Source organism: Mustela lutreola, chromosome 11 (genome assembly GCF_030435805.1).
Source record: "Mustela lutreola isolate mMusLut2 chromosome 11, mMusLut2.pri, whole genome shotgun sequence".
NCBI lineage: Eukaryota > Metazoa > Chordata > Mammalia > Carnivora > Mustelidae > Mustela > Mustela lutreola.
The window spans coordinates 92449699-92470028 of NC_081300.1; the positions used below are offsets into that span (position 1 = coordinate 92449699).

At 55.6% G+C, this 20330-nt stretch overlaps 1 protein-coding gene across 1 annotated transcript in view; it reads right to left on the reverse strand.

Moving 5' to 3' along the window:
* DTX1 (deltex E3 ubiquitin ligase 1) overlaps nt 1–15422 on the reverse strand; it is a 34303-nt gene extending 18881 nt beyond the window's left edge. The window contains exons 1-2 of the mRNA XM_059139368.1: nt 15285–15422; nt 13774–14771 (exon numbers count right to left, since the gene is read on the reverse strand). Of these exons, the coding sequence (XP_058995351.1) occupies nt 13774–14032 (259 nt within the window). The 5' untranslated portion in view covers nt 14033–14771; nt 15285–15422. The remainder of the gene's footprint in view (nt 1–13773; nt 14772–15284) is intronic.
* Nucleotides 15423–20330: the final 4908 nt, after the last annotated feature.

Here is a 20330-nt window from a genome sequence, read left to right on the forward strand (position 1 = left end):
GGGCCTCTCAAGGTCACCTCTGCTAAAGCAGAGCTCTGATCTTTCCCTACCCTAAACCTGCTCCTCCTGAAGTGGACCTCATTGGGATGGCTGGATAGAGCACTACCCTTCCAGCTGCTTGGGCCCCAATACCGCCCCCTCCCCCCAAACTTGGCCTTATCCTTGCCTGACATCATACCTTATATCCAGCCTACTAGCAGAACCAGTCACCTCTAGCTTCAAACACATCCCACACCTGACCATTTCTCACTACACTGATTCTACCTGGTCTAAACCCCTGTCTCTCTCCAGCTTGGACTCTTGCAGTAGACTCACGACTGTCCTCTGCCTCTGCCCTTGTATTCTGTAGTCTGTTTCTTTTTCAATGCTAATCAGATTACATCTTTCTTCTGCCCCAAATCCTCCCATGGCCTCCCCTCTCACTGGGAGCCAAAGCCAAAGTCCTCGCTGTGACCTCCAAAGCCCCCATTGTCTACAAAGCTCCTCCCAAGTCCCATGTTGCGTCTTCCTCTCTGTCCCTCTTCTCCAGCCACCCTGGCCTCCTTGCTGTTCCTCCAACACTCCAAGCACTGTCCAGCCTCGGGGCTTTGCCTCTGCTGTTCCCTCCACCTGGAATATGACTTGGTGGTTGGAGCAGGGGCTGATATTCTCCTAGTTTCCTTTGGTCTCTGCTCCAATGTCACCCACGCAGAAAGACTTTCCCAGACCACCTTCTAACACAGCTGTCCTGGTTCCCATCTTCTTGCCTGGCGTTCTTTTTCTCCTTGGCAGTCAGCACTACCTGATATGACACATTAATCTGCATACTTTCTTTACTCTCTGTCTCTTCCCACCAGGCTGTCGGTCCAAGAGGTCAGGGATCTTGACTGCTTTGCTCACTGCTCTACCCCAGTGCCAAGCACAGAGCCTGGCAGGCAGTAACCCCTCACAATGTAGAATGCATTTCGGCTGCTAACTCGCATAACCCCGGGGTGCCCGGTCCAGTCCGGGGATCTGCAGTCAGATGGGTAGGGACCCACCACCCGCCCTTTCCTGAAGATCCTTGCCTCCCCCTGCCTTGCTCAGGCTTCTCTCTCCCGAGCCTGGACTCTCCCAGACCTTCACTTGGGTCACCACCCAAGGCTGAAACAGCTAACCCTCTGCTCTCTCCTCTGTCAGAATCCCAAGGATTATGGACTACCCCTGCCTCTGTCAACTGCCCAGCCCCCGAGAGCTGGGAAAAAAGAGGAGGGACAGGAGAGAGACCTGTGAGGCTAGAGTCCCTGGACGCCTGTACTGTTCAAGCCAACCACGCAAACATCTCCCCTCCCTCGTCTCCCGGGCTGCCTTGTTCTGAGGCCTGATTTATCATTTTAATTGAGTGTGTGCATATCGATTTTTTCCCTTGACAATGCTGTTCCTCCAGGGCAGGCCTGAGAGACGATGAGAGGAAACATTTTTGGATCCTGTTCCTGCTCTGCTCCTGAGGGCAGGTCTCCTCAGAGAGTCCGTTTGCCCGTCTGCAAAATGGGGCCTCGTCATAGATGTTCTTCAGGTCTGACATGCCTGCAGTTCTGCCCTGAACCTCCTAGTGAGGGTGAAGGCGCTGTGTTACCCAGAAGGTGTTAAGCCCTGGGTGGTGAGGGAAAGGATGGGAACTTGCTTTAGTTAATCATGGCTGGGTGTCAAGTCTTGAGCGGGGCTAGGCAGGGTCAGAGGTGGGAGATGCAGCGTGAAGAGGTTGAGAGAGGCAATTCAGAAGACTCAGAGGCCATGGGCAAATCCTGGCTCCACACATAGCCTCAGTGCGTTCATCTGCAAAATGGAGGTATGAATATATACCCCCAACGAACTACTGTAGGACAAAACAAGATAATGCTGGTCACAGAGATCAGCAGAGTGATTGGCCGCGGTAGGTGCTCAGTGAATGTTAACAAGAAGCTGTTATGACACAACCATACTACATACCGCATTCTCCCTCTCCCAGCCCTTGTTCCCTTGGTGAACTCCTATTCATCCAGCAAAACCCTCCCCGTGTCCCCCCCTCTTCCTGGACTTGCTTTTCTGTTTCTGCAGCTCTGGCTGGCACTGGCAGCTTTAAATTGCACAAGTGTCCTTGCATCGTCATTAAATCACTCATTGTTGTTCTTAATCTCCCTTGCTGGCGGATGACTTTCAGGAGGACAAGAACCAGGTCGGACCCACGCCTGCCTTCCCAGCACCAGGCACAGAGCCTGGTGCAACAGAGGTGTCTGTAACGGAAACAGGCAACCTACTTGGCACAGGTCAGGGCTCGGAGGGAATGGAAAGGAGGAGGAGAGGCTGGTCTTAGCGGAGAGGGAGCTGAGACCGCGGCCGGAGCCAACGCGCACACAGGGTCTCCAGGGAAGGGGGGACAGGGCTGGAAAGGCCGGTGTGGCCAGCCCCGCGACAAAGAACTCTGGGAGCCCCTCCCAGCAGGTCAGGGCCAGCCAGCCCAGGCGTCCCTCTCTCCAGGGCTCTATTTACCCGGTATCGATTTTCCTGCCTGTTTACTGGTAGTTATTAAAGGCTGCGTCCCTGGAGTCCTTTTCAAACGAGATTGGAACCTGAAGAGCTGGAGTAATTAGGGCAGCTGCTGTCCTCCCTGCTGGGCCCTGCACCCTGCCGTGCCCGCCTGCCGCCCATCCATCCACCTTGGGCTCAGACTGGCCCTGCACCAGGCCGCGGGGGGCCTGCTGGATCCCGGGTGACCCGCCTGGGCTGCGATCTTCCGAGTTCCCAGGGAGCAGAAGCACTTCTCCCCAGTGTCTTTGGCCTAGATTTTTGGCCAAAACAATGGGTCTACGATGGGGCCGGAGGTTCTTCAGCCTGGGAAACTGGGAAACTGGGGGCCTGGAGGCACAGCTGGTCTCTTTCAGCCACCCACTCCACTGGGTGTCCCTGAGCAGACCGCTTCCTCTTGGGCCTCCAGGGGCCCCGGGGGCGGGACAAGAAGGGGGGAGGCTGTGCTCCCGTGGCGGTTAGGGACCTGTGTCAAGCACGGACCATTTCTGGGCTTGTTTTTGTGTGTCTGCGTTTGTTGTCTGTCCCCCAAACTTCCTTTCATTTCTTAAGATGTTTGGCTGAAAAATTCCAATCTCGCTCCAGCTGCACTGAGGGAAGAGGGGCTTTGGCCAAATGTCGGCTGGAGGATTTCGGGAGCTGGGCCCGTGGAGACCGGGCGTGGGGCAGCGGGGGGCCACTGCAGCCAGTGAGTGGTTCACGCCAGGGGCAGAGACAAGCAGAGAGATCAAAACACAGTGGGGAGTGAGAGATGGGGGAGGGAGGCGCAGGGAGACAGAGACACACATGCACAGAGAGACTGCCAAAGGAAAGCCAAGTTCAAAATGGGAAATGCTGTGGCATAGAGGTACCAGGAGAGCTGGGGGCAGAGTGCGAGACCAGGTGGGAGGGACATAAAGAAAAAAAAAAAATCCCAAATCTAGAGACTGACAGAGTCACAGAGAGAGAACAAGAGAGTGAGGCCAAGAGACAGGGAGGAGCCAGGAGGAGAGCCGATAGTAGCTATGGCTCTAACAACGGAGTGAGCATTTATTGAGCGCCTGCTGTGCACCAGATGCTGTGCTCAGCACTTTCCTTCACTAACACATTTTCTCCTTGCACAGGGTTCCTTCCTAGGAGGGACCAGCATTATTCCCGTTTTACAGATGAGGCAACTGAGCCCCAGAGAAATGAAACCTTGGGAGGGCTGGGACGGATGCTCCTTTCATGGAATAAAGGAAAGACCAGTTGGGCTGGTTCTCAGGGGTTCAACACAGCTAAGCAGTAACCCAGCCTAGGATCCCTCCAGCGATGGGGAACTCACTACCTCAGCTTTGATCTCTGTGTTTAGCTGTGAGAGTTTTCTGCCCTGAGAATGTAGCGCTGATCAGACCCCTTTCCTGGAGGCGGGCTGTGTGGGTGTCTTAGCACCCAGCTTTTGGTATGAAGAAGAAGTTGACTGTAGAGAAGGGAGGGCCCATGCCCTCCTGTTTGCCCCTCACCCTCCAAAGGGCCCCTGCCTAGACTGAGCCAGCCCCGAGGCCCAGCAGGACACCCCTCCCTCTGGAGGCAGCTTCCTGCAGGGAAGTGAACTCAGTTTGGGGAGACCCAGACCCCAATGGGAAGGAAGGCCCCGTGGGAGGCAGTCATGGGACTTCCTGTCAGGTGGGAGGTGTCCTGCTGCAGGCCCGTGACTGGAGGCTGGGCAGGGCGTTGAGTATGAGTTGAGTGCCCACAAGATGCTGGGCCCCAGTGAGGGACCTCATCGACTCCTCCACCAACCTAGATATAATCACAACACCAACAGTTCTCAGTCAGAGAGCACACATCTATGGTCTGGGTTCTTGTCAACTCACAGAATCCTCGTGACACCCCGATGAGGTAGGGATATCATTACCCCCATAGTAGGGGTGACGAAACGGAGGCTCAGAGAGGTTTAGGAAGATGCCCGAGGTTACGTGCGAGGCAGTGGTCTCGCCAGACCCCATACCGGGCTGCCTGGATTCCATCGCGGTTCCCTCTACTGTCGGCTCTACTGCCTATTTCCTGGAGGAGGAAACTGAGGCACGGAGGTTGGGCAAGGCACACAGTTGAGGCTTCAGCCTGCTAGTTGGTCTTCGAGAATAGAGTTCCTCTACCTTTATCCCCCACTGATCGTCCGCATGGCCAGCGCCCCCTGAAGCAGCAGCAACGGTAACCGTACAACCATCCTGATTGCTGGAATGCTCTAGCTGTGTCAGCTCCACGCGCCACCCCGTCTCCACATCAGCCCGATGGATTTTAGACCCATTTGGAAGATGGGGAGAGTCAGGCTCCTTGAGAAGATGAGTTGGGGTGGCTAGGGCAGGGGCCTGGCCAGGATCTGAACCCCAGCCTCTGGCCCCAGGGTGCCTTTCCCCCACCCCACGCCTCGGGATCAATAATCCCGCAGCATTCTGTTTGCCTTCAAACGCTCCCACGGGACTCGTCAGGCAGAGCCGTGGCCCATTAGTGGTTTCTGCACATTTGAAGCTGGCCCAGGCTCCCCAGGGTCGGCCGGCAGCCAGGCCAGGGCCACGGAGAGGCTGGGGGAGGGGGGCTGCCACGGCACTGGGGGAGGCTGCCGCCTTCATGTGGGTTTCCAAAGACCTGTGTCCCGCTGGCTGCTGGCAGCTGCCTGTGCCTGTTTTATGGGCCACGTGGGGGCTTCTTGGTCACCTGGCTTCTAGCACACTTGGGTTCAGCCCCTTTGCACAACAGCAAGAGCTACAGGTGGAGATAAGGGGGTGGGGAATAGAAGGAACAGACAGCCTCCAGCTCCTGGAGTGCGGTGTGGCCCTGGGCAGCTGACCCGACTGCTCTGAGCATCTCCTTCCTCATCTCTGAAATAAACATCATCACAATAGTAAACGCCCCCGCTGAGGAGCTACTGTGGGGCAGGGTCTGTTCTAAGTGTTCCACTTGGCCAACTCTCAGTCCACACAACGCCCTTCAGAACCGTTCCGTTATTAATCGTTACATTGTACAGATGCTGCAGCACAGAGAGGTGAAGCGACTTGCCCCAGGTCACACAGCTACTACATTATGAAACCCGGATGTAACCTAGACGGATCTGAACTTCTACCCACTTCCACCGCCACCTCCCCGGTCCCAGCCACCATCAGGGCTGGCTTCTGCTTCTGTGGTAGCCTCTGCCCCGGGTCCCAGCTTCCAGCCTCTGTGCCCTGCAGTGTGTTCTCACGTGGCAACCAGAACCAAACTGATCTGACCCCATCCCTCCTCCGCTCAACACACATCACTGGCTCCCTAGTGACCTTCGGAATCAGTCGAAGCTCTTCAGCTCATCTCTGAGACCCCTCACACGCTGTGAAGCCTGACACTCTAACCACACCAAACTTCTAGTTATTTTCTGAACACATCGTGCAGACCTGTGCCTCTGTGAATCTGCACACACCGCTGCCTCCGATGCTCCATTCACTACCTCACTTTGCTCCCTGCCGAGTTCCCAAACAATCTTCCTGGTTTTCCTGGCTCAGCTCCAGTGCTATCCTCTTGGATTTTTCTCTGCCTCCCCTAGGGAGAACCACACCCTTCCTGGGGCTCCCATAGCACCTTGCACCTGCAGTACCCCGCGGAAGTACATAGCTCACTCAAATATTGAGGCTGTGTTCGCTCCAGCCTGGGAGCCTTCCAGAAGCTGGGCTGGCATTCAGCCACCTTAGCATCCCCTGAGAGCCGGGAACACAGGGACAGGCACTTGGAAAATGCTCACTGAATGAAGGAAGAAAGGACCAAATATAGGTGAGGGCACCTAACTGAAGCTACAAATGACTAGCTTGGAGATTGCAAGTTAGTGGTGGATGAGCGTGTGTTTTGGTGTGCATGCTATTTACATTTTTAAATGCTGGTCATTTAAAAATTGGGGGAGACTCACTCAAGTCTGGATTTCAAAAATCCCCAAATATCCAAAGAGGTGGACACAGGGGCTGGCCTCCTCGGCAACCGTTCCCTGAAACTGAGCCACGACCACCACAGTCATGGGTCTGAACATTAATTGAGCACCTACTGTGTGCCAAGCACTAGAGAACAACAACCGAGAGCCTTTGCCTTCCCAGCCACTGCACACACTTCTGTGAGCTTCCCGGGCTCTCTGGCCATGGGAGTTTTCCGCCCCTGTCAAGATGGGGGAACTGGGTCCCAGGAAAAGCAGGGATTTGGCCCCAATCCCCTAGAAATCGGGGTAGATCTTGAGCTCAGGTCCCTTCTCTCTCTTCCACAGTGTCGGGTAACTAACACCTTGGCATGAATGAACCCTCGTTCTCCAGGAGAGAGGAACCGCTCTACAAGGAGAGCTCCAGAATGGTGTGGTTTCAGGTAAACCATGTGCTTCCTCTTGTGTGTTCTGCTTGCGGCTGGAAGGAGAGGGGACAAAGGCCCCCGCAGTGGCGGGCCTGGCCTGTCATCAGGAGGAGCGGTGGCTGTGCTGCGGCTGCTGGCAGGACCAGCCTGGCCGCCAGCACTGCCTGCTTTGATTGCCTTGTCCTTTGTTCCGCATTTCAGGGCACTCAGCTCCAGGGCTGGGTGCCAGGCTCCCTCCCGTACCCCATCACCAAGCCTGCTACTACGGCCTGGGCAGGTGGAGGTGGCCTCCTGGAGCAGCCCCAGAGCCCCAGTGGGAGGAGCCCAGAGAGGGAGAGGAGCTTAGCCAGGGTGGCAGAGCAAGGACACAGCCGCACAGGATCCCAAGGGGACTGAGTCCCCAACCTGGTTGCTCGTAGGGCACGAGGTGAGGAACAGCCCCACGTCCTTGGTGCCTGGCCTCCTGGCCCATCAGGCCCCATGCCCTCCCCTGCCACAGCCTCATCCCCTCTGGGTTGGACTCCATAGCTCCCTCTGAAGGAGGAGGCTGGGGGGATGGGAGAAGGCAGGGAAGGATGCAGGGGGGAAAAGGAGGGGCAGGAACAGGAGAGGAGAGGGAAGAAGCTGGGTATGAAGAGGATCTGACCCAGGACCCCCCCCCCCCCCCCCAAGCCCCCACCCCTGCACCAACCGACAAGCACTGGCAGGGCGCTGGCAGTGCTGTCCAAGGTGCTGGGGCTGCCAGGCCTGGCAAGGGGAGGGGGCTCCGAAGACCTGAATCTGAATGTCCCACCCCCCTCCTCCTAGCTCAGGCTCCCCACCCTCTGAGCCTCAGTTTTGCTGTGTGGAAAATGGGGTGAAGCCTACTGGCTGGGTGGGGAGAGCCCAGTGGGTTGTAAGGTTGTGCCTGCGTCAGCTCCCCACCCCCACCCCCAGCCTGCATCAGCTCTGGCTTCCAAGGGTCCGTGATTAACGAGGCTGGTCCTGCAGCGCGGCGCTGGGTCCCCTGGGGCCCGCCTGCTAACGGGCAGCAGCTGGCAGCCCTGTGACACCCAGTGGGACCCAAGAGGCCTCCCTTACCCCCTCCCCTCTTGTGTCACAACCTCCTTCTTCCACCTGGGCCTGAGATCTCCTCCAGGACCTCACCGATGCTGCTTCTGCCACCTGGAAGTGTTCCTCAAACCGAACCCACTCGTGGAGGTCTGGTCCTCAAGGAAGTCCTCCCTCTCAGAGCCCCCAGGCTCACGCTGCCCACATGACCTGGCAGAAGGCAACCTGCACCTCGTCTACGGAACGTTTCAATCCTTTTCCTACTTGAGCATGAGGGATAACTATGGGCGAAGTAATATTCTTTGTGCTTTCACCTATATTATCTCATTTAGTCCTCATGGCAGCCCTCTCGGGAGGGACTGTTGTCATTGTCCCTTTACCAAGGCGGGAATGGAGGCTGCCAGAAGTTAGGGGGTGTGCCCACCGTCACACAGCCAGCAAAGGACCAGGCTGAATTCAGCTCCGTATCTGAGTCAGAGGCTTCAAGTGCGGTTCCCATGCTATGGATCTGCCTTGGCCTTCACCAGACTCTGAAATCACGCTGGCAAGGGTCCTGTCCCTCTCTTGGTGTCCCCAGGACCCAGCCCAGAGCCTGTCACTGACCAGGCACCACTGAACTGTTAGATAAAAGTGAAAATGAGTTTATTTTTTCAGAAGAGTCTCCTGGAGTCAGAAAAGCACCTGGAGGCTAAAAGGGCGGTCTGTGGTGGTTGAAATGGAGGTCTTGCAGCAGGGAGTGCTGGGAGACAGCTGTGTGAACAGATTTCCACTCATTGGACCTGCTACCACCATGGGATGGACCCCTCCCTGCCCCCACACAGCTCCTTCCCGCCTCCGCTGTCAAGCCCAGCTGCCGGAGTCTCCCAGCTCGGCTGGGAGAGAGTCCAGGGGTCCTTTAACTAGGGAGCTGGTCCCGGAGGCCTCTGGCGTTGCCCAGGCCACTCCTGCCTTGGACTGGACCCTGACAACAAGCCCCAAAAGAGCTCTCAAGGGAGAAGGGGGAGGGGACCCTCTCCATCCCTGAGACCTGTCTGAGTGGCCTGGATTCCAGCTTGGGGCTGAATGGGTGTGTGATTGTGGGTAAGTCACTCACTCTCTCTGGCCTCAGTCTCTCCATCTGTAACAACGGCCTGCCTAGGAGTTTAAATTCTGGCAGTGCTTTCCCTGGTGACGGCCGCTTCCCTCTCTGGGTGGCCCCTCTGGTTTCCAACAGCCTAAGCATGTCCTCAGACAGGACATTCCCATAAGGGCAGTGACCAGGGCTGAGAGGAGCCCAAGCTCCCCGGAGAGGGAATGATGCAGGCTCAGGAAACTGAAACCAGCCGCCCCCATTGCTCCAGCCCTACGGTCTGGAAGTGCCGCTGCTGCCACGCTTCAAGCCTCGGGACAGCAGCTATGGATGGTCCCCAGCCTGACCTCCCCAGCCTCAGCTGTCCCATCCTCAGAGTGAGAAGAAGGCTGCCATAAGTCCCCCTAGCAAGGGAGAGGAGAATGGGAGATACTAATCCGTCAGAAAGGTGGCCCGTCCTGTCCCAACCATGTGAGTTCAGGGAGGAATGTGGGAGTTGCCTGGGAGGTGGCTAAGTCACATTGCTGTCCAGCTGTGGGGAGTACGTGGAAAATCTGGGGTCTGGGTGAGGCCCTCAGAAGCCACCACCCCAATGGCAGGGTGGGGGACAATGACCTTCAGGGAAGTTGTGGCCTCGCAAGGGAGGCAGAGAGCGGTTCCCCGCCGCTAGTGCGAGCCAGCCCTGTCCCCAAGACCGCCGTGACCCTTGGGGACACCTGTGCCCCCACTTGCTGCACCCACTGGGGCAAACCCATTGACCTGCATTTCCCATTCGTGACTCTTGATTTGCCCATGGTAGGGGCAGCTCAAGACCAAGGAAGAATGAGGAAAGTGTGAGGGAAACAGCGAGAAGATCATGGTCCTGCAGAGGACATGCCTCTGCCTTATCCCTCGCCTACCCTGGCTCTCCCTCTCAGGCCTGTGCCTGGGACCCCAGGGTGAGGGATCTAACATCACGTGGCCCAGGGTCACAGCCTTCCCCCTGCACGTGGGCTGTGGACCTGCAGAGCTTCAAAGGGAACCTCACCTCCCGTGGGGAGTGATGAAAACAGCCCAGCAGGGAAGAGGTGAGCAGGCACCGGCTGAACAAACAGAAGCCCCCGTGGGACCCAGCCTGGCCTCTCTCCTGTGGGCCAAGCCTGACACCCGGGCTTCCTTCCGCTGGCTGCACGACACACACACACACAGGGCATTCCTGCGTCAGTGGCATCCAAGCCACTGGTGCTGTGTGTTTGTAGATACACGCGTGTGCACCGTCGCACCCACCACGAGATGTGGAGTTCGGTATATGCTGTGTCTTGGGGGGGTGGGGAGCGAGGGGGGGGTGCCCCTGTGTTAGCCCAGGGGCAGGTCAAGAACACGAGACAGCAGGGGTCAGTGAACTGGAGCCTGCTGGCCAAATCCTCCCCTGGCCAGCTTTTGCACAGTTCATGAACTGAGAGTGGTTTTCACATTTTTAAATAGTTGGAAAACAAAGACTATTTCATGACTTGTGAAAATTTCAGCGTCCACAACTCGTTTTATTAGAACACAGCCCAGTTGTTCACTCGCTTCCCGTCTATGTCTGCGTTCGTACCACAACGGCAGATGTGAGCACTTACAACAGGGACCGGCTGGCCCACAAAGGCTAAGATAGTTACTATCTGACCTAATCAGAAAGTCTGTCAGCTCAGCTCTAGCATTAGGGTACTAGCAAAGCTGGGGCTCCGTGCCACCGCCCCCCAAACCAAGTTAAAAAGTTCAGCTTCAGTGAACTTATCAAGAATTTTGCAATTAGAAAATCTAGATATGAGCTGTGTTCATTTCAGTATATATGTGAGAGCTTTCAGTTTCCTAACTTTATATGGTTGTGTGTGTGTGTGTGTGTGTGTATGTGTGTGACAGAAAGAAAAAGAGACAAAATCATAGTCTTCAAGATTGAGCATTTCCTACCCATTTCTTGCTCATCTGTAGTGTTTAGTACATGCTAGGCTCATGGTGGGTGATCAATGTTTGTGAGATAAAATAACAGGCTTGGTTCTCTCCATTACCCAACAACCCTGCTAGCAAGGCGACACTCTTGCTCATTTCATAAATGTGGACACTGAGGCGAGAGCTAAGGACACCTGCTTGAGGGTCTCCCCGGACCATTACCAGTGAGAACAAGATGTCCTTTCTTGCCATTGTCTTACTTCTGGGAGGAGCAGGGGGCACATGATAACGGGTCTGCTGGGGAGGCATTGAGCCCCTCCCCCCCCCAACAATTTTCCCCAACCAAGGTGCCCCACTCTCCACCCCATAGATTTCCAGGCCTTCCTCCCTCACTGGGGGGTCTTGGCAGCCTCCCAGCAGCCTGTTGAGGGATAAGTGGTTTTTTCCCTTTTCCGGCAAACAGGGGGCAGGTGTGGGTGAGCAGCTCCGGGGAGGAGGTGCAGGGAAGTAAATGAAGCTGAACTTCAGCGAGGTTGAAGTTCAGGGTGCTGCCAACAGAGTGGCAGAGGGGACTGCCGAAGCGGGGTATGGGGGCAGTCTGGGTAGCTAGGGGCCCAAGTGGGTGTGTTGGGTATAGAAAAGGGGCCCGAAAGAGGGGATCAGAGACCGAGTGGTCAACCCTCAGCCTTGGGGGTGGGGAGGTGGCTATCCCGGCCACTCAGGGTCACCCTCCAAGCCAGACTATGGAAAATTTCCACATCCAGTGCTAGTTCTGAACCTGCAGAAGCCAAACATCAGACCAAAGAGAAAACCCACCTCCTCCTGATGTCCAACCGCTGCCCTGCACCAGAGAGGGTTTGGGGACAAACAGGATGAATAGGGAAGGGGATGCCTAGCATTTCTTAGTTCTCTATCAGGGACTCAGTGCCTCCGGGGAAGAATGGGCAGGAGGGTTCGATGGCGATTTTCTCTACTGTCTGGAAAAAATTTAAAGCCCCTTTTATGGCTGTCCAGGCTGTGCTCCAACCCCGTCTTGCACCACCTTCTCATTCACCGCACTCTACACACAGTGGATTTGAATGTATGCTGCTCCTTCCTACCACAGGGCCTTTGCACTGGCTGTTCCCGCTGCCTGGAACACTACTCCCTCCCCTCATTCTTCAGATTCCTGTTCAAACATCACTTCCTCAGATTAACCTTCCATCACCACCCTTCCCCCAGGTTTATTTCATGTTCTCAGGTCAGCAACTGATTATCTGTGCCTTTGGTGTTTGTTTGCTCCCTGGGACCTCCAGCATAAGTCCTCTAGTGTAGGTCCTCCAGTGAACCTCTACTCAGCACTCTCTCTGTCTTGCTCCATGCGTTTCTTTCCTAGTGCTTAGCACAGGGTCTGCCACACAGCGAGATCAATAAATGACTTTATGATGGTATGAATGGATGCCTGGTACCACCAGCGACTGCCGTCAGTGCCTGGAGTTACGGCAACAGATGAACTAAAACCATGTATTATGAATTCATCTGTGTTTCTATGCTTGGTGACCACTCTGTAAACACCAAGCGATGTCCTAGAGTATAGCTATCCACTAGAACTTTCTGTGGTAATGGCAATGTTCTGGATCTCTGGTGTCCAATATGGTAGCCATGAGACACATGTGGCTGTTAAGCGCTTGGGGGGTAGGGGACTGTGGGACTGAATTTTAAAGTTTAATTTTAATCGATGTGAATTTCAATAGCCACATGTTGTTGATGGCAACTATACTAGATGGCTCTAGAGAACAGGGAAGTGTCCTACTACTTCCAAGGCTGTTATGCGCAGTTCTACCAACCAGGAATTAATAGGGACTCCCCCCCAAACCTCTATCACTGGTCCTTGGGGCCGAACATGCCAAGGATTCTGTGGCAGCTTCCTTGAGGCAGGCACTCACTGTCCCCCACTGCCTACGAAGCTTGTCAGAGACCACCAAGCCACAATGACTCAGAGAGATCTCCACAGGGATGGCACGTTTCCAGAACAAGAATGCTGAGCGTGGACCTCACCATCTTTATCACCATCATCCGCCTATCACGCAGCCGCCAAGACTGCCACCAACCTCACTCTGTCCATCATTATTGCCCATCACAATGCCCCCCAAGACAACTCCCGACACAACCACCACCAATTCCACAGTCAACACTACCATTGGCAACACCACCAACACTATCTCCACCATTTCCACCCCACCCCCACCATCACCACCCCCACCACCTCCCCCCCTCCCCAAACACTGTCCCAATACCGCCAACACCTGGAACCAGTGCAGGAAACCAGTCAAGAGCACTGGCTCTGGAATTCAATTGCCTGGGCTGAAATCTCCGCTCTGAGTTTAAATCACTCAGTTTCTGCGAGTCTCAGTTTTTTTTATCTGTAGAATGGGACTAATAATGATCATAATAATTATATGATCATAAGACTTAGTGTCTGTGACTGTTGGAAAAGAATCAAATGAGGAAGTGCTTGGAAAGCTCTCTTCCTGGGTGCTAAGGCTTTTCTAGGTCCTGTGCTCAGTGAGCACAATTTTATTTAATTGTCAACCAGCAGTGGGAGACACTGATTCCCCGATTTTACAGATAAGGAAGCTGAGGCTAAGAGACTTGATGTGACTCGCCCAAGGTCCTACAACTTATACAAGGGCCGGACTGGAGCCCGAGTCTTCTGCTGGAGGAGGCTAGGCTATCCCTTTTTTGGATCAGCAGACCAGCCTTCCTGCAGTCCCTGTCTCCCCGACTCAGGGATGCTGTGGGGATTCCAGCATCCCAACATGAAGGGTGGTGACATTGGTGTGGGCTGGTGAGGGCTCAGTCTCAGCCTGGCAGGAGGGGTGGGGAGGGGCGAGGTGGGGAGGGGCGGGGGCAAGTCTGCTCACCTGTGTCCTGGCGAAACTGGTGCATGGACTGCAGGTCAATGATGTAGGGCACCAGCTGGGCGTCCACCTGCCCCAGGACCACGGAACCGCGGGCATCCTCCTTGAGCACATTCTCGATGTGGTGGCACACAGTGGCCGTGTAAGGCCGCCAGCGGCTGTGCTCATTTAGCCACTCCCACACCACCACCCGGGCCACGTTCTGCGGTGGGAACCCCAGCCCGCTCCCTGGCAGCATCACACCTTGGCCTGGCCTGGACATGGCCGCTGCTGCAGCCTCAGGGGCCAGGACCCCCCCAGGACAGGCCCAGCTCCTCCTGGGCCTGGGGGCGGGCAGGGAACTTCCTCTCTCCCCAGGGTGGGTAGCAAGAGCCAACTGGTCTCCTTTCTACCTCGGGGTCCTCTCTGAGGCCCAGAGGCCTCAGTGAAAGGCGTGCAGGGTGCTGCTCCAGGCTCCAAGGACCCCTTCCCCCAGCGCTGTCTCATAAAGGTGCTGCTCCGGAAAGCAAGTGTCTTTTTTTGTGATGGGGGAAACGCTGCTCTAGATTTCTTGGCTCCCTCGGCTCAGGAAAGGGAGTGAGGCAGCCGCCCCTGCTCTAGGTCCAGTCTCTTCCCTGCTGGTCTCTGGTCACTTCTTCCCAGCCGGCCACGCAAGGCCTGTCACCCAGGAGGCCCGGGCCAGCCTGCTGCTGCCTCTGCGGCGCCCAGCCGGCCCTCTGCGCTCCCAACTGCGTCCCAGACCCTGTGCCTGGCTCCAGTGGGGCTGCTCGCCTGGTCTTGGGTCCGCCCCTCCGACGGCTCCTGCTGAAGGGGGGCGTCCCAGTCCCCCTGGTTCCTGCTCCACACGGCGTCCTGGTAGGCCTGGGTGACTGAAGAACGCACGGGGGAGGGTGCGCCGCGTACCCCTGGCCCGCCGGCCCGGCTGCGGCTCCGGAGCTGGGCGCGGGGGACGAGGGGGGCGGGGGCCCGTGGGCACGCCCCACCCCACTCGTGCTCGCGACCTGCCGGGAGACAAGAAGGGGAGAGGGCCCTTTAAGAGGAGAGCGCAGCACCCCCTCCCCCTTCCCGGGAGAGGGATCGGCTGAGAACAATGGGGAACCGATGGGGGGGCCGGCGAGGGGGGCTTAAGGGGGTCGCCGCCTGTGTTCCCTTGGGGCAGGCCTGAACTGAGGACTGGGGCCAGGGGCGCGATTTTCCGGGGCTCCTCGCCTGCGGCGCCCCCTCCTCAGCTCCCCGAGCGCTCCCCTCCCCCGGGGCCCGCGCCCGGCCGGGATGCAGGGTGCACGGGGATGCGCGGATATGCGCGGGGATGTGCGAGGATGCGCGGCGCTGCAGGCGCGGCCCAGGGCCCCTCGGGGGTCGCGTCACCGAGCAGGCGAAGCCGGGAGCTGGAACGTCGCTGCCTCCCGCCCTGGGAGTACCAGCCCCCCTTCCCCAGCCAAGAACTCCCCCCTGCGCGCGCCGGCCCCCTGCAGGAGCCGGGGGTGGGGTCCCTAAGCACCCCGCGCTCTCACCGCCTTCTCCGCTGTGCTGCCTCCTTCGCCGCCGCCGCTTCAGCACCGCCGCCTCCTGGGCTCCCCCCAGAGTGGGAGGGAACCGCGGTCCCGCCTCCGCGCCCTTTCCCTTCCAGGCCCGGCAGCCACCGCACGCCGGGGCGCTGGGCTTTCCGCGCCGGACAGACTGCCCCGCCGACCGACGGACGCACGCGCCGGCTCTGGAAGCCGGGATCCCGCTGGTGGGAGGCGGCCCGGGCCGCGCTCCGGGGAGGGGCGGTGGAGGGGGCGGAGAAGGAGGAAGGGGAGGAGACAGACCGGGCCCCGAAGCGCCGCCGGCGCTGACACGCGAGTCCCCAGGACGCCCCAAATCCTCGGCTAGGCCCATCTGGGACCCCGGGAGGTCTCCTGACCCCATGCAGGAAGCCAGGCTTGGAGTGAGGTGTCTGTGGGTCGCCTGCTTGAATCGTAGTCGTCTTCACATTCCAGCTGCCCAGTCCCAGGGCCTGGAACCCAATAGGTGCTCAATAAATGCTTGAATGAATGATTATGATCCAGAGACCGCCCAAAGGAAGATCTGAGAGCACTGGAGGGTAACTTTCTCTTCTCCTTTCACTATTCTAGGAGAGGGGCGTGGCGAGGGGCTAGCAAGGCCCATTTCAGAGCCAAATGGGATCACGAAACAGGGGAAGACTGAGGACCAGAGAGGGTAAGAAACTGCCAGGCTCACACAGCAGGTTTGAGCAGTGCCCAGACACCCACCTGGAGCTGGTTCTCCTCCCAGGACGGAATTAATTAGGCAGCTCAGAGCCTGCTTCCCCAAAGCACCACTGGGGAGTGGGATGGCTAGAGCATCTTGCCCCCTGAGGGGAATTTAGGTGACGTAGCCCAGGGGACAGAGACTTTGGAGGAAGGTAAGGTGAGATCCTCCACCATCTCATTCACAGACGCCTGCAAACAATAGGTGCTTACTAAATGCTGGGTGAGGGTGGGCTGGAGGGAGAGGGAGGCAGGTGATGGCAGCAGCTCCAGTGTTAATGGGATGGCCAGCTCTCCTTCCTCTGGCAGGCTGGACACAGCTGAACACACACATTAGCTGGGAGGGGGATGGACCACCCGAGGCCTGTGGGTGTTTAGATTAGGAAAGATGAAGGATGCGTCCGGGAACTCCAGCCTGGGCAACAGATGGGGGTCAGCGGCCTGTTTGGGAGCCTGCCCAGAGCGGCCCACGTTCCTCTTCCTCCCCAGGGCAGATGTTGATAAACTAGGTGAGGTCAGGGGAGGACTGGTCAGGGGCGCTTTCCCAGAACCGAACTCTGGTTCCCCAGCCAGCTGGAGTGACCTCCCCAGCCCCAGGCCCCCGCTCTGTCCTGCAGCCCAGTGCCTGATGGGCTTTCCCAGATTGAACCAATGATTCTGCTTGCTTGTGCCTGCCACAGACTAAAGAGAGAGGCTCTGTGTGAGGACGGGGCCAGCTCTGCAGTGGTATCGATCCAACAGGATCCCTGAACCCTCAGAGTCAGTCTAGGGTGGCTTTACGGGGTCCATGAGGGCCCCCTCCCCCATTACAGACACACTTACATGTCTGTGCATTTTTCTGAGAAGAAGGGCTCTCCGGCTTTCAGAGATTCGTCTCAAAAGAGCCTGTGAATCAAAAGATTCAGGGCTAATGCTTGTGAACCTTCTGTTACAGAAGGAGATCTGGGGACCCCAGTCTGGGGAAATGACTCTTTCAAGGTCACATGGAAATTTAGCAGCAAGTTAGAAAGAAGAACCCGTGACTCTAGACTGTATAATGCTATTTAAGTTCTGACTCAGTCTCACTTCCTCCAGGAAGCCTTCCGTGAACTCATTCCCATCTTCCTGTATGTTCCTTCACCCCACCTTGATGTGACAGCCTGTATCACAATGAGGCACTTCAGTGTTGTCCCTGCTGGAGTGAAATACCCATGAGATGAGGAGCTGTGTCTTATCTGTCTTGTGTGGTGGTTATCATTTATAGAGTGTTATGTGCCAGGCACTTACATAATATTACTCTTTACAATTGCCCCCAAAGGTGGGGAATATTGTGCTCATTCTACAGACGGGAAAAAACAAAAACAAAAACAAAAACAACCTCCCAAAACTCAAGAAGCTAAGTCATTTGCCCAAGTTCCCACAGGGAGTAAATAGCAAAGTTGGGGTTTGAATCTCAAACCCTTTTGCAACTTCCGCAGGACCATGTTGCCTCTGTGTTTGTTGAGCGACTAATGAATGACATCCAGCTGAGGATCTGGTGCAGTGGCCCCTCTCCACTGGGCTGTGGAAAATCTGAAAGTGCAAAAGCCTGGATCCCGGCAAACCGTGGGAGAAAGGAGGGGAAAGGAATTTGGCCTTTAAGGAGCCAACCATCCACTGGGGAGATGGCTCAGACACCAGTGAAGCCAACAGAACAAAAGCAATCACAAACGCTTTTATTAAAAAAATCTGCCTGTATGTGTTACATCCCTAGAAAAAGAATCCCCGGATTTTCTCTTCTGTGTGTTTTCATCTTGCTTCCTCGTGGCTACGATACTAGCTGAGATCGTCAGCACAATGATTCTGCCCCTTTTCTGGGTCTTTGAGTTACACATCACATTTCAGGCTGATCGCGCTGAGTTAACCTGCATGCGAGGTTCCCGGCGATGTCCTCGTTCTGTGATAACAAGGATTGCAAATTCTCCCGCATAACCACGCTTCACGGTCGCCGTTAGGAACCAGGGAGCAGAACAGAAAGGAACTTGTGGTTTGCCTCTTTTCTTTGCATCGTTGGTGCTCTTGAGAACATCGGCCAGGAGCCTGATTCATTCGTTCATGGGCGATATGGCAGCATGGGAAGGTGGCAGGAAATCAACTCAGTTTTTAATTCTTTCCATCATTTATTCATCTGTTCATCTGTCACTCCATCTCCCCATCACCCCTTCATCCCTCCATCATTTATACAGCTCATTCCCTCATTCCCTGCCTCCCTTTCTTCCTTCTTTCTGTCCTCCCCACCCACCTATCCCTCTGTCCATCGATCTGCTCATCTCTCTGTCCATCCGTCTCTTCCAAAATATTCGCCCCCGCCTATGTGCCAGCCACAGGGCTACGTGCTGAGACGCAGGCATAACCAACACAAAATGGGCCCCTGCTCTCCCACATCTCAGAGTCTAGTGCGAAGGTGAGACATCAAAGTGCCCAATGAGATCCCAAGATTTCCCAAGAGTCATGAAGGAGAAGTTCGGGGTATCGTGAGGCTCTCTAACAGGGGTCCTACCAGGTCTCGGAGTCAGGGAGAGCTTCTCAGAGGACGTGACATTTCAGCTACCGCCTGAAGGATTCAGAGTCTTCATGTGGTTAAGTGGGGTAGGAGGCAGAGCAGAGAGGACACGGAGGTGCAAAGGCCCAGGGGTGTGAAAGAGTTTAGTGTGGGTGGGTTGCAATGTGTTTTTTAGAGCAACAGGGACAAGAGGGGGTAAGATGAAGTAGCAGTCACTGTGCAGGGCCTTGTAAGTCCCGGCATGGTTGGGGGGTTTTTATCCGAAGGGCCATAGAGGGTTATGGGAGGAGAAGTTTTATCCTCAGAAACTCAGATTTTTGGGGGGTGCCTGGGTGGCTTAGTTGCTAAGTGTCTGCCTTCAGCTCAGGTCATGATCCTGGGGTCCTGGGATCCAGCTCCGCATTGGGCTCTCTGCTCGGCAGGAAGCCTGTTTCTCCCTCTCCCACTCCCCCTACTTGTGTTCCCTTTCTTGTTGTCTCTCTCTCTCTCTGTCAAATACATAAATAAAATTTAAAAAAGAAAAGAAAAGAAACTCTGATTTTTTATTTTTATTTTCATTTTTTTAGGTGGCCTGGGGTTCCAGGCATCAGTAGTTTTGGCCAAGGTCCTTTCTCTGGACTGAGGACTTTGGAATGGAGAGGTGAATCCGTGTATCTGCGGGAAATGAATAATAATAATCCAAAGGTACCTCTGGTCTTGCGTTGATCATCCATTGGTCATTCAATCAGAAAATGTTTATTGAACACCTACTATGCGCCAGATGCTGTTCTAGGCACTGGAGACAGAGTGGGAACCAAGGGGACAAAAATCCCTGCCTTGCTGACATGGGAATGGGGTGGAGATAGATAGTAAACAAATACACAAAGAAAACCCATGGTATGTCTATCATAAAGCATAAAAGTGCTCCAGAGAGAAATAAAGACCTCTTTGCATCACTGGTGGGCATGCAACTGTGCTGGGGAGCAGTCTGGTTTCATCTTTTAAAGCTGAGCGTGTGCATAATGTAAGCATGACCTCGCATTCTCCTTGCACAGTTTGCCTGGCCACACCACGAGTCACGTGGCACAACATTCAAAGGCCTCTATTTACAGTGGCCAACAATGGAGAAACCTCCATATGCCCACGTATGGGAGAGCAGATGAATACATTCTCATGATGGAGTATTATGCAGCCATCAAAAGGAAGGGACTATGGCCGCACATCACAGGACAGATGGATCTCGGACACAGAATGGCCCGTGGGAAATGTCCCATCAGAGAAATGTGTTGTAGAGCTAAAAGCAACTCAAATTGCACATACATAATGCAATAATAACTTACAGAAAGGAAACAAGAGAAGGATAAATGTCGGTGAGGGTTATGGTGGGGAGGATGTGATGCTGGGATGAGGGAGGACATATGGTCAGATGTAATCATGATCAAGATTCTAGCTTTAGTTTAGGGTGGTGGTTTCCTGGATGTTTGTTACATTGTTAAATGGATCATTAAAAGCTGATGAGAGTGGGTTATGATGCAAGCATTATGACTAATTTGTGTGTGTGTGTGTGTGTGTGTGTGTGTGTGTATACACCACAGTTAAAGGAAAAAAGCAGCCAAGCATGGAAGGATCTAGAGTGTGCTGCGGTGGGGGTGGGAGGCAATTTTCAATCTGTTGGCTAAGGAAGGGACCACTGAGGTGATCTCTGAGCCAAGACTTGAAGGAGGGATGTAGTTGATGAACCTTGGCAGAGATCTAAGGAAGAGGGTCCTAGGTAGAGGGCATAGCAAGTGCAAAGGCCCTGAGGTGGG